We start from the raw sequence: 14073 nt of genomic DNA, 5'->3' as shown, positions 1-14073 counted from the left end.
TCCAACCAAACCATTCTATGATTCTATGAAAATGAATGTTGCTGAAGGTGAGAGCTGACCTGCACCGATTCATCCTATGGCAGCAGAGAGGTGGCCTCACTATGTCTAAGAGGATAGTTTTCCTGTAGGTTGCTCCATAAGAGAGAATTTGTGGCCAGCTGAGTTAGGCCTAATTGCTGCAGCTGTAAGATCCTTAGAAGTGGCAAATCACCGGGGTAGCTGCTAACGAGGTGCTAAAGGTGTAGAAAGCCTTGCTTGGGCATAATAAGGAGGAGTTGGTGGTTGCACCACCCAAAGGGAGGCTGGGCCTTTACTTGCTCCAAATGGTGCCCAAAGAGGGCCACAAACCCCGGAAGCAAATGCCTGATATCAGTCAGGGGAGGAATCTCGGAGAAACAGCAATGCCAATGACACTGGGTTGAACGTAATAAAGCCAGTGAAGAGTACCGAAGCAGTAGAACTGAAAGAAGATGAGGAACCAGGAATGAAACAGGGATAGGGTCCGGAGACGCTCAGTTGAACGTGCTAAAGCCAGTGAGAAGCACTGAAGCAGTACACCACCTGAAAGAAGGTGAGCAACCGAGAACTGGGTGCTAAGTATGATGAGCAGCTAGTACACCAAAGATAAGGAGCTAAATGAGAGATTACAGGCCCAAGAAAAGAAGTTCCAGGAGAAGATAAAGGCAGCTCTTGGGGGGGGGCGGGGAGAGGCAGGGGGAAAAAAAAAGGGGGGAAAAAAAGCTTCTCCCTCTCCTTCCTCCCTCCGGAGGCCTGGCGCTGGTGGGGTGTCCACGGGACATTTTTCTGTCCCATGACCCAGGAGGGGCGAGGAGAGCAGTTATCGGTGAAGACTGAGGCAAAAGATCCCACCCAAATCCCTTCCCCCAAAATCACCCCCAATCCTTTCCCCGAATTCCCCCAAACCACATCTTTCCCCTCAAGTCCTCTTACATTTTGCTTTGAACTACCCCCCTTTGTGGGTTTTTACCCCAAACCCCCTCACTACATCCACCAGAAAGCAACTTTCATCTCAGATCTCCTCACAACTCCCCCCAAAAGATGACTTTCACACAAATCCCTTCCCCAAACACCCCCAAACCACGTCTTTCCCCTCAAATAGTCTCAAATTGCCACTCAAACTCCCTCCAAATAGGATTGGTTTTACCCCAAGTCCCCTCAAAAACTACCCCCAAACGTAACTTATGACCACGCGTCTCCTTTCAAATGCCCCCAAAAGACCACCTTACACCCCAATTCCCTTCTCAAACTCCACAAGACCACGACTTCCACCTCAAATCTTCTTCAGCTCCTCCAAAATAGGACTGGTTTACCACAAATCACCTTCCAAATCCCCCAAAACGCAACTTCTACCACAAGTCTCCTTACAAAATCCCCCAGAGGAGCACTTTCACTCCAAATCTCTGCCCTAAATTCCCCACAACCATGTCTTTCACCTCAAATACTCTCAAACTTCCCTTCAAATGACCCCAAAATATGTTGCTTTTACCCCAAGTCGCCTTACAAGTTACCGCCAAACGTGACTTTCACTGCAACTCTCATTATAAATGGCCCAAAACGACAACTTTAAACCGAAATCCCTTCCCAAAACTCCCACAAAACACGGCTCTCACTTCGAGCCTTCTCGAATTTCCCCTCAAACACCCCCCAAATGTGATTGTTTTACCTCAAATCCCCTCACGCGCTCCCCAAAAAAGTCTTACCTCATTATGATTCTTACCTCAAAACTCCTCTCAAACTCACCAAAAACGCAACTTTCCTCCAGATCTCCTCACAGCCCTCTCCAAACTCTCCCAAATCGCAGCTGCACGGGGCATCGGTTTGAGAATATATCTGCCTGAGATCTCATAACGGTCTCCTCACACACCCCTCGAACTCTCCCACAATTATGGCTTAGACCACAAATCTCCTCATAAATGCCTCAAAAGCGTGACTTTCAACCCCAAACCCTTCCCCAAACTCTCCAAAACCATGACTTTCACCTCAAAACCTCTGAATTTTCCACTCGAGCTCCCACAAAATGTGATTTTTTTGCCCCGTATCCCCTCACAAACTCCCCAAAACATGATATTTTTTTCTTTACGCCAAATCACCTCATGCGGTCCCCAAAAAGGTGATTTTTTTTTTTTTTTCACCTCAAATCTCCTCTCACAAACACCCCAAAAACACAAATTTCCCCCAGATCTCCTCACAGCCCTCTCCAAACTCTCCCAAACCGCAGCTGCACGGGGTATCGCTTTGCCCACGAGTCAGTTCAAGGGCTCTGCGTAATGGGCAGTGGGAGGAAAGGCAGGAGGAGGTTTTGCATGGATTTTAATGAGGGCTGGACGGAGCCCAGAGAGGAAGACAAAATTGGGATTTCCCCCTCAGAAATTGTTTTGGTTCTTTATTCCCCTCTCGCTGCGCACCCAGACTTGGGGGGTTTGGGGTATTTTTGAGCAGTGGTGGCAGCTCCCGCACTGCCTGCGTGGTTCAAGCTGCCAGGGAGGGGCTGGAGAAGGCAGCAGGGACCCCGGGCATCTGCCATGCGCAGAGAGAATTTGATCCCAGGTCCTGGCAGGGACCCCGTGATGGTGCCCACGGTTCCTGGGGGCATTGCCTGGAAACGGATAGTGTCACAATGAGCCCTGTCCCGCCCCCATTGTGACACTAGCTGTGGGCACGCACAGTGTGGGGGCACCCACTGCCTGTGGGTCACTCAGTGTCCGTGTGACACTCGGCGTGCGTGGCTCACTCGCTCTCTGTGGGTCACCCACTGCCTTTGGGTCACTCAGTGTCCGTGTGACACTCGGCGTGCGTGGCTCACTCGCTCTCTGTGGGTCACCCACTGCCTGTGGGTCACTCAGTGTCCGTGTGACACTCGGCGTGCGTGGCTCACTTTTCTCTGTGGGTCACCCACTGCCTGTGGGTCACTCAGTGTCCCTGTGACACTCGGCGTGTGTGGCTCACTCGCTCTCTGTGGGTCACCCACTGCCTGTGGGTCACTCAGTGTCCCTGTGACACTCGGCGTGCGTGGCTCACTCGCTCTCTGTGGGTCACCCACTGCCTGTGGCCACTCAGTGCTGGTCCTTTGCTGTCAGTGGGTGTTCAGGCAGAAAGGCTCCTGTCCCGCCGTGGGGGCAGCGTTGTGATACCAGGCAGGGCAGCAGCCATGGCCTCGCTCACCCTGTCCCAGAGGCTGGATGCTGCCTTCGGTTCTCCCTTTTCGGTCGACTTTGGGGAGCTGCATGGCCTGCTGGAGGCCATACTCCAGCACCTGGGGTTGCAGGACCTGCCTCTCCGGGCGGTGGGGCGCAGCCCGACACCCCTCCTGGGGAGCACCCACAGCCTGCAGTGCCCCAGCAAAGAAGGGGAAGAGGGTGGAGGCCCCGGCACAGAGCTGGAGCCACTCGTCAGTGTGAAGGACGCACTGGCGGGGACAGCGAGCAGTCTCCAGGTCACCTCTGTGGGGCAGCTGGAGAAAGACGCAAGCGAGAGCAGCGTCTCCAAGGTGAGGCTCTGCCCAGTGCCCTGGGTGCTCCCCTGCAAGACGCCTGCTCCTCCGGGCTCTGCGCTGTCACTGTGCTGGCCTCAGACCAAGGTCTGGTTTTAAACCCAGCTCACAGTGGCATGTGGGGCTGCACTGCGGGAAAGGGATGGAGTTTCGGGGTGGAAGAGCTGGGGCCGAAATGCTGCTCCGCGTGCTCTGGGTCCTCCCTACGTTGCCACCAGTGAGTTCTGGCGGCTCTGACGCAGCCAACGGTGGCTGCAGTTGTGGGGCCGGATCATGTGCTGCCCGCGCGCTCTGTGCTGGACACAGCGGGGCTGAAGGTCCTGGTCCCCAGGGGCCCTCCCAGGGACTCATCCCTGCCACCCCTCTTCCCCAGGCTCTCCTTGAGATCGACGCAATGAAGGCAGCGCAGGAACGCATGGAAGCGGAAATCCAGCAGCTGCAGAAGGCACTTGGCTTGGTGAGCTTGGTGCCCCTAGGATGAAGCTGAGCCCTCACCCTGCTCTCTGCCTCTCTGCTCATCCCCCCTGCCACCCCGGCCCTAACTTCTGTGGCCCGGCTGAGCCCTGTATCCCTTCTTTCCCCAGAAGAGGCTGAAGGACAGGCAGACAGGGACTGGGGAAACGGTGGGAGGGTGACCTGGGCTCTGTCCTCACCTCTGCAGGGCTGCTTCTAAACGTGCTGCCCTTTGCCTTCTCTTCCCAGCAGGGCAGTGGGGGCCCCTCAGGCCCTGTCAAGAGCCCCAGGGCAGAAGAGGACACCCAGCGCGGGACCAGATCAGCGCCTGGCACCCAGACCGGCAACCTGGGGACCCAGCCAGGGTCCCCTGTCACCCAGACCCCCACCCTGGGGGCAGAGCTAGGGTCCCCCAACACCCAGACCCTGACTCTAGGGGCACAGCCAGGATCCCCTGGCACACAGGCCCCCACTCTGGGGACACAGCCAGGGTCCCCTAGCACTTCGACCCGCACCCCGGGGGCAGAGCCAGGCTCCCCTGGCACCCAATCCCCCACGCTGGGGAAACAGCCAGGATCCCCTGGCACACAGGCCCCCACCCTGGGGACACAGCCAGGGTCCCCTGGCACCTCGACCCTGACCCCGGGGGCAGAGCCAGGCTCCCCTGGCACCCAATCCCCCACGCTGGGGAAACAGCCGGGGTCCCCTGGCACTTCAACCCCCACCCAGGGGGTTAAGCCTGGAACCCATGGCACCCAGACCCCCACCCTGGGGGCAGAGCCAGGGTTCCCTGGCACCCAATCCCCCACTCTGGGGAAACAGCCAGGGTCCGCTGGCACCTCAACCCCCACCCTGGGGGCAGAGCCAGGGTTCACTGGCACCCAATCCCCCACTCTGGGGAAACAGCCTGGGTCCGCTGGCACCCAGATCCCTACCCAGGGAGCAGAGCCAGGGTCCCCCACCACCCAATCCGCCACCCTGGAGGCAGAGTCAGGGTCCTCTTGCAGCCAGACCTCCATCGCAGGGACACAGGCACAGGTGTTTCAGGAGATCGGGCAGCTCGGCATTCTCTATGCCAACCTGAAGGAGCAGGTGGCCCAGCTGGCAGCCAGCAAGGCGGAGCGCTCCGAGCTTGAAAAGCTCCACCAGCTCTTCGCGGAGGGAGGTGAGAGTCCTGGTGGGGCTGGTGGGAGCTGTTTGGGGTGGGGGCACTCTGGGTGAGAGAAACACCATGCTCACAGCCTGGCCCCGAGGGCGAGACCCCCTCACCAACCACGTGTCCCCTTGGACCACGACTCTCCAGGTCAGAAGAATATCACCAGTGCCCTGTCCGACCTCCAGAGCCAGCTGTCCTCTCTGCAGAGCCCAGCCAGCGACCTGCAGGGTGAGACAGGCAAGGTGAGCCAGCGGCTGGCCCCGAGGGGGCTGCGGGGATGCCAGGGAGGAGTTGGGCACGGAGGGGGCAGGCAATGAGCCCCCGTGCCGGGACAATAAGGGGGTTGTGCCCTGACTCTGCCCCACCACCGTTTCCAGATCATGCAGCTGGAGGACGCCCCTGGAAAGCTGCAGGTGCCTGGAGCTGAAGGGAAAGAGGACATCAGGTATGAGACCACCCTGCAACTGGGGTGAAAGGGTGGGAGAGGGTTTCCTACGCCATGGGGCTGCATGGGAGCTCAGGGTGCTGGAACCATGGCGCATTGGGGCACACTGCAGCAGCCCCATGGAGGCTAAGCCTGCCTGTGCCTCTGTCTCTCTGTCCAGGTTGCTGCTGCAAGAATTGAAGCAGGAGCTGGGAGAGCAGCAGCAGAAGAGCCAGGCCACGCTGGAGCAGCTGGTGGACAAGAGTGCCGATCAGCTGCAGGCACAGGTGAGGTGCGGGGGCACAGTCCCACCAGCCACTGGCTGAGTGGGGTGATCCTGGTGGGTTTCCCAGCCACGTCGCTGGGATGGATGGGGCCATGCAGCCTCCATGGCACCTAGGCTCGCTGGCTGCGTCCATCCCACCTCAGAGCCTGTTCCTTCTCCACTTCCTGCAGCTGGATGAGTTGAGGGTGGTGGTGGAGAGCCTGAGGCAGGCAGAGGGGCACGCAGCGCACCCCATCTGCAGCAAGGACACCGGCACGCAGGTGGAGCAGCTCCTGCAGCACTATGAGAAGCTGCAGGAGCAGGTGGAATCCGTCATGTGCCAGCAGGCAGCGGGCAAGGTGGCGAGGCAGCGGCATGAGAAGAGCCAGGTAGGGAGGTGGTGGCGTGGGGACCTTGGGAGGGGCTGCTGGGACCCCACCACGACTGGCTGTGCTTTGCTGTGACGTGGAGGAGTCCCTCGCTGCCCCCGTGCTTGGCTTCTACAAGCCAGCAGCATGGAAGGAAAAAAAAGCCTTGGGCGAAATGTCCTGCTGGCACCGACAGCCCGTGGCCGCTGGCCAAGTCACCTGGGTTTGCCTCCACGGGGCAGCCAGTCCCCCTCGCACAGCACCAACTTGTCGCCTTCCTCCTGCAGCAGGAGGAGAAGCTCCTGAAGCACATGCAGGCCAGCATTGCGCAGCTGCAAGCACAACATGAGTGGCTGGGCTCTGCTGTGAGAGACCTCCTGGATGGCTCTGAGAAGAAGCAGAGAGATATAGAGGTGGGTGGCTGAAAACCCCGTGGGGTCTGAGCATCCTCTAGGCCAGCCCCAGGCTGGGGATGGCGAGAGATTTGTCCCCCCCACTAACCTGCTCGCAGCCCTGCAGAGCCCCAAAATTACCTTCCAGTACCTGAAGGGGGCCTACAGGAAAGCTGGAGAGGGGCTATTCACAAAGGCTCGTGGGGCTAGGACGATGGGGAATGGGTAGAAACTGGAGAGGGGCAGATCTAGACTGGACATGAGGAAGAATTTCTTCACCTATGAGAGTGGTGAGACAGTGGAACAGGTTGCCCGGGGAAGTTGTGTCTGCCCCATCCCCGGAGGTGTTCAAGGCCAGGTTGGACGGGGCCTTGGTCAGCCTGATTTGGTGGGATGTCCCTGCCCATGGCAAGGGTTTGGAACTAAATGATCTTTAAGGTCCCTTCCAACCCTAACTATTCTACGATTCTACGATTCTATGAACATGTCTTTCCTGGAGGTTTGGGGCGTGTGGGGGATGTGCTCGGCTGGCTGGGAGGCAGCTCCCACCGTGCTGCGTCATCATGGGGTGCTTTCTGCTTTGGAAGGCTCTGTTCCTGTTCCTGGAGAGGCTGGAGGAGAAGAAAGGAGAGAAGGAAGTCCTGGAAGTCGATTCGGTATGTCCTCAAGGGGCCGCTGTGCCAGGCAAGGGGATCCCGGGCAGAGTGACAAATGCCCCCTGTCCCTTGGGTGCTCGATGGCAGAACCGGACAGAGGGAGGGAGGATTTCCAGACCAACTGTGGGCCCCTCACCAGGCCTCGGTGTCTCCCTGCAGGGACCAAGCCCACAGGGCTGATGGGGCAAGGGGGGCCATATCGCCACTTCTCCTTCCGACACCGGCGGGCCCTGCCCGTCTCCCATCAAACCTTCCTCACCTCTCTCCTGCCTCTCCCTGTTGCCAGAAAGCAACCAAATCCACCGCGGGCAGCCAAGTCAGCCGAAGCCAGTTTGAGGCCAGCATGGAGCGGCTGATGGAGATAATAGAGAAGATCCAGAGCCAGGGGATGGCCCAGGAGCAGGGCTTGCAGCAGCTGCAGCAGCAGCTCAGGGAGGTGATGGACTCCAAGGTGAGGGCTGATTCGTCCCCGCTGCCAAACGCAGGCACTTTTGGGCCGGGCAGACTAAGGCAGCCTCCGTCCGAGGGTCTCCCCTCCCGGCTCTCTCCCGGGGACCACCACGTCCCACGCCGGGGCAGCACGCTGAGCTGGTCCACCTGTCCACAGCTGGATCGCCCGGAGCTGGCGCCTGTCCAGAGCCAACTGGAGCACTGTAAGAACACCCTGAAGCAGCTCAAGGACATCGTGCCACAGACAGGGACAGCCGATGGAGCAGCTGGGATGAAGTGAGTGTGATGGGCACAGGGGTGGCTTTGGGGAGAGCGCTTGTCCTGTTTATGCCCTGTGGCCATCACGGCCAGCGTGGTACCCTGGCACGGGAGCAATTTAGCCAGCAAACAGTGGGGATGGAGAGGAAGCAGCTGGGTCTTCTCCTCCCACCAGGAGCCAGCAGCAGCTTCCCCATGCCAGAGAAGGCACAAGGAGGGGATACTGGGGTGTGGGTACAAAGGCTTTTCTGGGTTGAGGGTCAGGGCTGGTGGCTCGTCCTCCCGGGCAGGGCTGTGACACGCAGTGCCCTGCGGACCTGGCTTGTGACCTGCCCTCCTGGCAAGGCCCCGGGGTGTAATTAGCGCTGAGGCAAGCGCTGCGAGGGCCACTTGGGATGGCAGGTGTGGGTGCCTGTGCCCTTCACTCCATGTCCCTGCCAGCCCTGGGCAGCTGCCGGGTTTCGGAGCTGGGTGGCAGGGCAAAAGCAAGCATGTGCTGGTCCTCAGGCAGTGGTGACAAAGCCTATACTAAACCCATGGGAACGCTGCATCCCCCAGGCTCAGCGCTGGCTCCCAGGCTGGGAGCATCCCATCCCAATAAGGACTACTATAATCGCTTCCTTTGGCCTTGCCAGCACGCCCAGATCCCATGGGACTGCAGTGGCGTGGGTGTCCGTAGGAGCAGTTCCTGTGCTTCTGGTGGGGTTTGGACACTCCCCTCTGTGGATTCTCTGGTGCCTAATACGAGGTTGAGCTGGTTCCCAGCCCACAAACAACTGCTCTCCCTACTCCAAACCCCTCGGTTCTGGAAGCAGACAGACCGTGTTAGGCTGGTGGGGGACAAATCGGGCTCAACGCCCGGTGGCCCCCCTGCAAATGTGGTAACTCCCTACAGGGCAGTGCGCGGCTCCTTGCTGCTGCCTGTGAGCCGTGTCCCCCCTGGAGCTCACCCAGCCTTTCTCTCCCCTCCCCAGGTACCCGCAGGCCCATTGCCACTGCCTGTCCTGTGACCAACCCCTCGCTGTGACGGCACCCGGACCGTGAGTAACACCCGGCACCGTGGGTGGGATGGGGGAGATGGGTGCTGGCGCTGCCCCGCTGTGTGGGACACGGGGGCTTGGGTGTCCAGCCCTGCCAAGCGCCCTGCAAAGCCCCCTGGACAGCCCTGTCTGGCAGCAGGGGCACAGTGACCCCTGCCCGGGGACAGGGGGCTGCCATTGGGTACAAGCCCAAGGCTCTGAGGTGCTGCCCTGAGCCGGGGTGGGCCGATTGTCCCAGTCACCCACACGCAGCCTCTGCCCTCCCCAGGAAAAAGGTGACCCTCCCATTGCTGCCGCCGTTGCCCTACCCGCCTCACTGCAAGCTCCACCACCAATCCCCAAACCAAGGAGACGCAGCAGCACAGCAACAGGTAGGGGAGACGGGGACCCATCTGCAGCCCCGTGGGTGCGAGCTGGCCCAGCCCGAGTCCTGGCAAGGGGGAGCTCTTCCCGAGGGGAGGGTAGAGGGCTTGGGGAGGAGATGTCGCAGGGGGTCGGCTGTGCTTGCCCCAGCTCTGCGGGGTTTTACAGCTCCCCCCAAAGCTGCCCTGCCCTGCCCAGGTCTCCGTCTCAAGGGCGTTTGAGCTGCGCGTGATGAGTTGTGTCTGGTCTCAGCCCTGACTTCGGGCTTGGGGCGGCATCAGGTGCCTCCTGTGAAACGCCTACCCCAAATGCAGCCCTGCAGCTGGGGCAGCCCAGCTCCTGCCTCCTGGTGTCCCTCGCACGGGGTGCAGGGACTGACCACAGGCACAGCCAGTTCACTGGCACCTTGGGGAGAGAGCAGATCCAGCGGGATTGGGGGAGCTGGGAGGGCTTGATCCCAGCAGGGTGTGCCCCTGTGCCCTCCGCCTGGCACAGGGCGCACACGCTGTGCCGAGCGCTGAGCACCCCCGTCCCACAGGGAGCCATCAGCTGAGTGCAGGTTCCTCAGCGAGGCACGGAGCAGCGGAGGCCTGCACGTTACCACCTACCCACTGCCGCAATACCCGTTCCTCCAGCCCAAGCCACCCAGCACCCCGCCGCCGAGCCAGGTAAGAATGGTGAAGGTAGGGACACGGCAGGGACGAGAGAGGCTGAGAGGGGACACTGAGCCCGCCGAGGGGTCCATGCCTCAGTTCCCCCAGGGAGAGCTGGCGGTGGGAGGGTTGCTGGATTCAGCCCCGTGTCTGAGCCAGCCCGCCCTCTCCTTCCCAGCAGGAGGTGACAGCAAGAGTGGGCAAGGACGGCTGTGTCTCCCGAGGCTGGTGGAAGAGACGGTAGCCTGCTCTGGCGGGCAAGGAAGGTACAGCTGGAGCAGACTGGCACAGGGCCCCTGCGGGTGGGAAGGGGACAGCGCGGTAGGGGGGTCCTGGACACCAGCACCCCTGCGTCGGGGCGGGGGCAGTACCCCATGTCTGGGTGTCTGCTGCCGGGCAGGGGCCCTGTCCTGGGCTGGCAGAGCTGCCCTGGGGCTGCAGGGGTGCTCAGCCCTGCCCCTCGCCCCCAGGTTCTGCCGCCTCAACAGAGGATGAGCCAGCACCTTCTCACAGACACCTCTCCTGGACACCAGAGAACCTCCGGCCGTAACCCAGCACCCAACAGCTGGGCAGCACGGGCAGCAACAGATGCTGGGAGAAAAGCGACTTTCTGATTTTAGTCGGTTTGGATCAATAAAAAAACTTCAACATCTTGTTATTGTTTTATTATTTTCTTTTTGGGGTTTTTTGGTTTTTTTTTAAGCAAGATTGGTTTCAAAACTAAAATCCAGCTCCGCTCTTCCCGAGGAAGGGCCATGGACAGCAGCGACAGGGACGGGAAGCATCACCTTGATTAACCTCAGCCCCCAGTTCCAATTCCCCCCGGCCCTGTAGGGGTGGAGAAGGACAGAGGGGGAGGGTGGAGTGAAGTGGGGGGTCTGTGCGGTCTGTGCAAGAAGCCAGGCTGAAATTCAGAAGCCAGAAGGGAAGTGTGCTTTGCTGCAACAAGGGCCTGGGAAATCCAGAGCCTGGAGAAAGAGGCCTTAGCAGCTTCCAGTATGCAAAGGGGCTCCAGGAATACCTGGGAGGGGCTCTTGCTCAGGGAGTGCAGGGATAGGACGAGGGCAACAGTTTTGAGCTGAAAGAGGGCAGAGGGAAAGCAGACAAAGGGGGTTGGGAGTGTTACTTAGAGCTTGGTGCTGTTTGCCTTGAAGACCTTGGAAGTTGAGAAGGAAGGAGCCAGCTAGCAGAAGTTGACTGATAAGTGGTCCTGGGAATGCAGTCCTAGACAGGTATGGTCGGATTGAAGATCTGAAAGGTTTTTTCCAAGCAAACCATTCTATGGTTCTATGAAAATGAATGTTGCTGAAGGTGAGAGCTGACCTGCACTGATTCATCCTATGGTAGCAGAGAGGTGGCCTCACTATGTCTAAGAGGATAGTTTTCCTGTAGGTTGCTCCATAAGAGAGAATTTGTGGCCAGCTGAGTTAGGCCTAATTGCTGCAGCTGTAAGATCCTTAGAAGTGGCAAATCACCGGGGTAGCTGCTAACGAGGTGCTAAAGGTGTAGAAAGCCTTGCTTGGGCATAATAAGGAGGAGTTGGTGGTTGCACCACCCAAAGGGAGGCTGGGCCTTTACTTGCTCCAAATGGTGCCCAAAGAGGGCCACAAACCCCGGAAGCAAATGCCTGATATCAGTCAGGGGAGGAATCTCGGAGAAACAGCAATGCCAATGACACTGGGTTGAACGTAATAAAGCCAGTGAAGAGTACCGAAGCAGTAGAACTGAAAGAAGATGAGGAACCAGGAATGAAACAGGGATAGGGTCCGGAGACGCTCAGTTGAACGTGCTAAAGCCAGTGAGAAGCACTGAAGCAGTACACCACCTGAAAGAAGGTGAGCAACCGAGAACTGGGTGCTAAGTATGATGAGCAGCTAGTACACCAAAGATAAGGAGCTAAATGAGAGATTACAGGCCCAAGAAAAGAAGTTCCAGGAGAAGATAAAGGCAGCTCTTGGGGGGGGCGGGAGAGGCAGGGGGAAAAAAAAAGGGGGGGAAAAAAGCTTCTCCCTCTCCTTCCTCCCTCCGGAGGCCTGGCGCTGGTGGGGTGTCCACGGGACATTTTTCTGTCCCATGACCCAGGAGGGGCGAGGAGAGCAGTTATCGGTGAAGACTGAGGCAAAAGATCCCACCCAAATCCCTTCCCCCAAAATCACCCCCAATCCTTTCCCCGAATTCCCCCAAACCACATCTTTCCCCTCAAGACCTCTTACATTTTGCTTTGAACTACCCCCCTTTGTGGGTTTTTACCCCAAACCCCCTCACTACATCCACCAGAAAGCAACTTTCATCTCAGATCTCCTCACAACTCCCCCCAAAAGATGACTTTCACACAAATCCCTTCCCCAAACACCCCCAAACCACGTCTTTCCCCTCAAATAGTCTCAAATTGCCACTCAAACTCCCTCCAAATAGGATTGGTTTTACCCCAAGTCCCCTCAAAAACTACCCCCAAACGTAACTTATGACCACGCGTCTCCTTTCAAATGCCCCCAAAAGACCACCTTACACCCCAATTCCCTTCTCAAACTCCACAAGACCACGACTTCCACCTCAAATCTTCTTCAGCTCCTCCAAAATAGGACTGGTTTACCACAAATCACCTTCCAAATCCCCCAAAAGGCAACTTCTACCACAAGTCTCCTTACAAAATCCCCCAGAGGAGCACTTTCACTCCAAATCTCTGCCCTAAATTCCCCACAACCATGTCTTTCACCTCAAATACTCTCAAACTTCCCTTCAAATGACCCCAAAATATGTTGCTTTTACCCCAAGTCGCCTTACAAGTTACCGCCAAACGTGACTTTCACTGCAACTCTCATTATAAATGGCCCAAAACGACAACTTTAAACCGAAATCCCTTCCCAAAACTCCCACAAAACACGGCTCTCACTTCGAGCCTTCTCGAATTTCCCCTCAAACACCCCCCAAATGTGATTGTTTTACCTCAAATCCCCTCACGCGCTCCCCAAAAAAGTCTTACCTCATTATGATTCTTACCTCAAAACTCCTCTCAAACTCACCAAAAACGCAACTTTCCTCCAGATCTCCTCACAGCCCTCTCCAAACTCTCCCAAATCGCAGCTGCACGGGGCATCGGTTTGAGAATATATCTGCCTGAGATCTCATAACAGTCTCCTCACACACCCCTCGAACTCTCCCACAATTACGGCTTAGACCACAAATCTCCTCATAAATGCCTCAAAAGCGTGACTTTCAACCCCAAACCCTTCCCCAAACTCTCCAAAACCATGACTTTCACCTCAAAACCTCTGAATTTTCCACTCGAGCTCCCACAAAATGTGATTTTTTTGCCCCGTATCCCCTCACAAACTCCCCAAAACATGATATTTTTTTCTTTACGCCAAATCACCTCATGCGGTCCCCAAAAAGGTGATTTTTTTTTTTTTTTCACCTCAAATCTCCTCTCACAAACACCCCAAAAACACAAATTTCCCCCAGATCTCCTCACAGCCCTCTCCAAACTCTCCCAAACCGCAGCTGCACGGGGTATCGCTTTGCCCACGAGTCAGTTCAAGGGCTCTGCGTAATGGGCAGTGGGAGGAAAGGCAGGAGGAGGTTTTGCATGGATTTTAATGAGGGCTGGACGGAGCCCAGAGAGGAAGACAAAATTGGGATTTCCCCCTCAGAAATTGTTTTGGTTCTTTATTCCCCTCTCGCTGCGCACCCAGACTTGGGGGGTTTGGGGTATTTTTGAGCAGTGGTGGCAGCTCCCGCACTGCCTGCGTGGTTCAAGCTGCCAGGGAGGGGCTGGAGAAGGCAGCAGGGACCCCGGGCATCTGCCATGCGCAGAGAGAATTTGATCCCAGGTCCTGGCAGGGACCCCGTGATGGTGCCCACGGTTCCTGGGGGCATTGCCTGGCAACGGATAGTGTCACAATGAGCCCTGTCCCGCCCCCATTGTGACACTAGCTGTGGGCACGCACAGTGTGGGGGCACGCACTGCCTGTGGGTCACTCAGTGTCCGTGTGACACTCGGCGTGCGTGGCTCACTCGCTCTCTGTGGGTCACCCACTGCCTTTGGGTCACTCAGTGTCCGTGTGACACTCGGCGTGCGTGGCTC

The 14073-nt window shown here is 57.9% G+C and overlaps 1 protein-coding gene and 1 long non-coding RNA gene across 3 annotated transcripts; both read left to right on the top strand.

Annotated features, from left to right (window-relative positions):
• The first annotated feature begins 3169 nt into the window (after positions 1-3169).
• Positions 3170-7955, top strand: LOC128851469 (glutamine-rich protein 2-like). The gene is made up of 9 exons (XM_054060539.1): positions 3170-3508; positions 3885-3968; positions 4214-5129; positions 5268-5362; positions 5498-5565; positions 5726-5831; positions 6001-6198; positions 6465-6590; positions 7512-7955. Exons 1-9 carry the CDS (start codon positions 3170-3172, stop codon positions 7953-7955), a joined length of 2376 nt encoding a protein of 791 aa, XP_053916514.1.
• A 1325-nt stretch (positions 7956-9280) lies between these two features.
• On the top strand, positions 9281-10613 carry LOC128851404 (uncharacterized). Of its 2 annotated transcripts, none has more exons than XR_008448767.1 (4): positions 9281-9344; positions 9875-10004; positions 10171-10255; positions 10460-10613. It is a non-coding gene; the product is annotated as an uncharacterized LOC128851404 (long non-coding RNA). The 2 variants fall into 2 exon arrangements; XR_008448768.1 differs by having other exon boundaries at positions 10168-10255.
• The last annotated feature ends 3460 nt before the right edge of the window (positions 10614-14073 follow it).

The sequence above is a fragment of the Cuculus canorus genome, chromosome 2, assembly GCF_017976375.1.
Source record: "Cuculus canorus isolate bCucCan1 chromosome 2, bCucCan1.pri, whole genome shotgun sequence".
Taxonomy (NCBI): Eukaryota; Metazoa; Chordata; class Aves; order Cuculiformes; family Cuculidae; genus Cuculus; species Cuculus canorus.
This window is presented reverse-complemented; position numbering and strand designations above follow the sequence as displayed.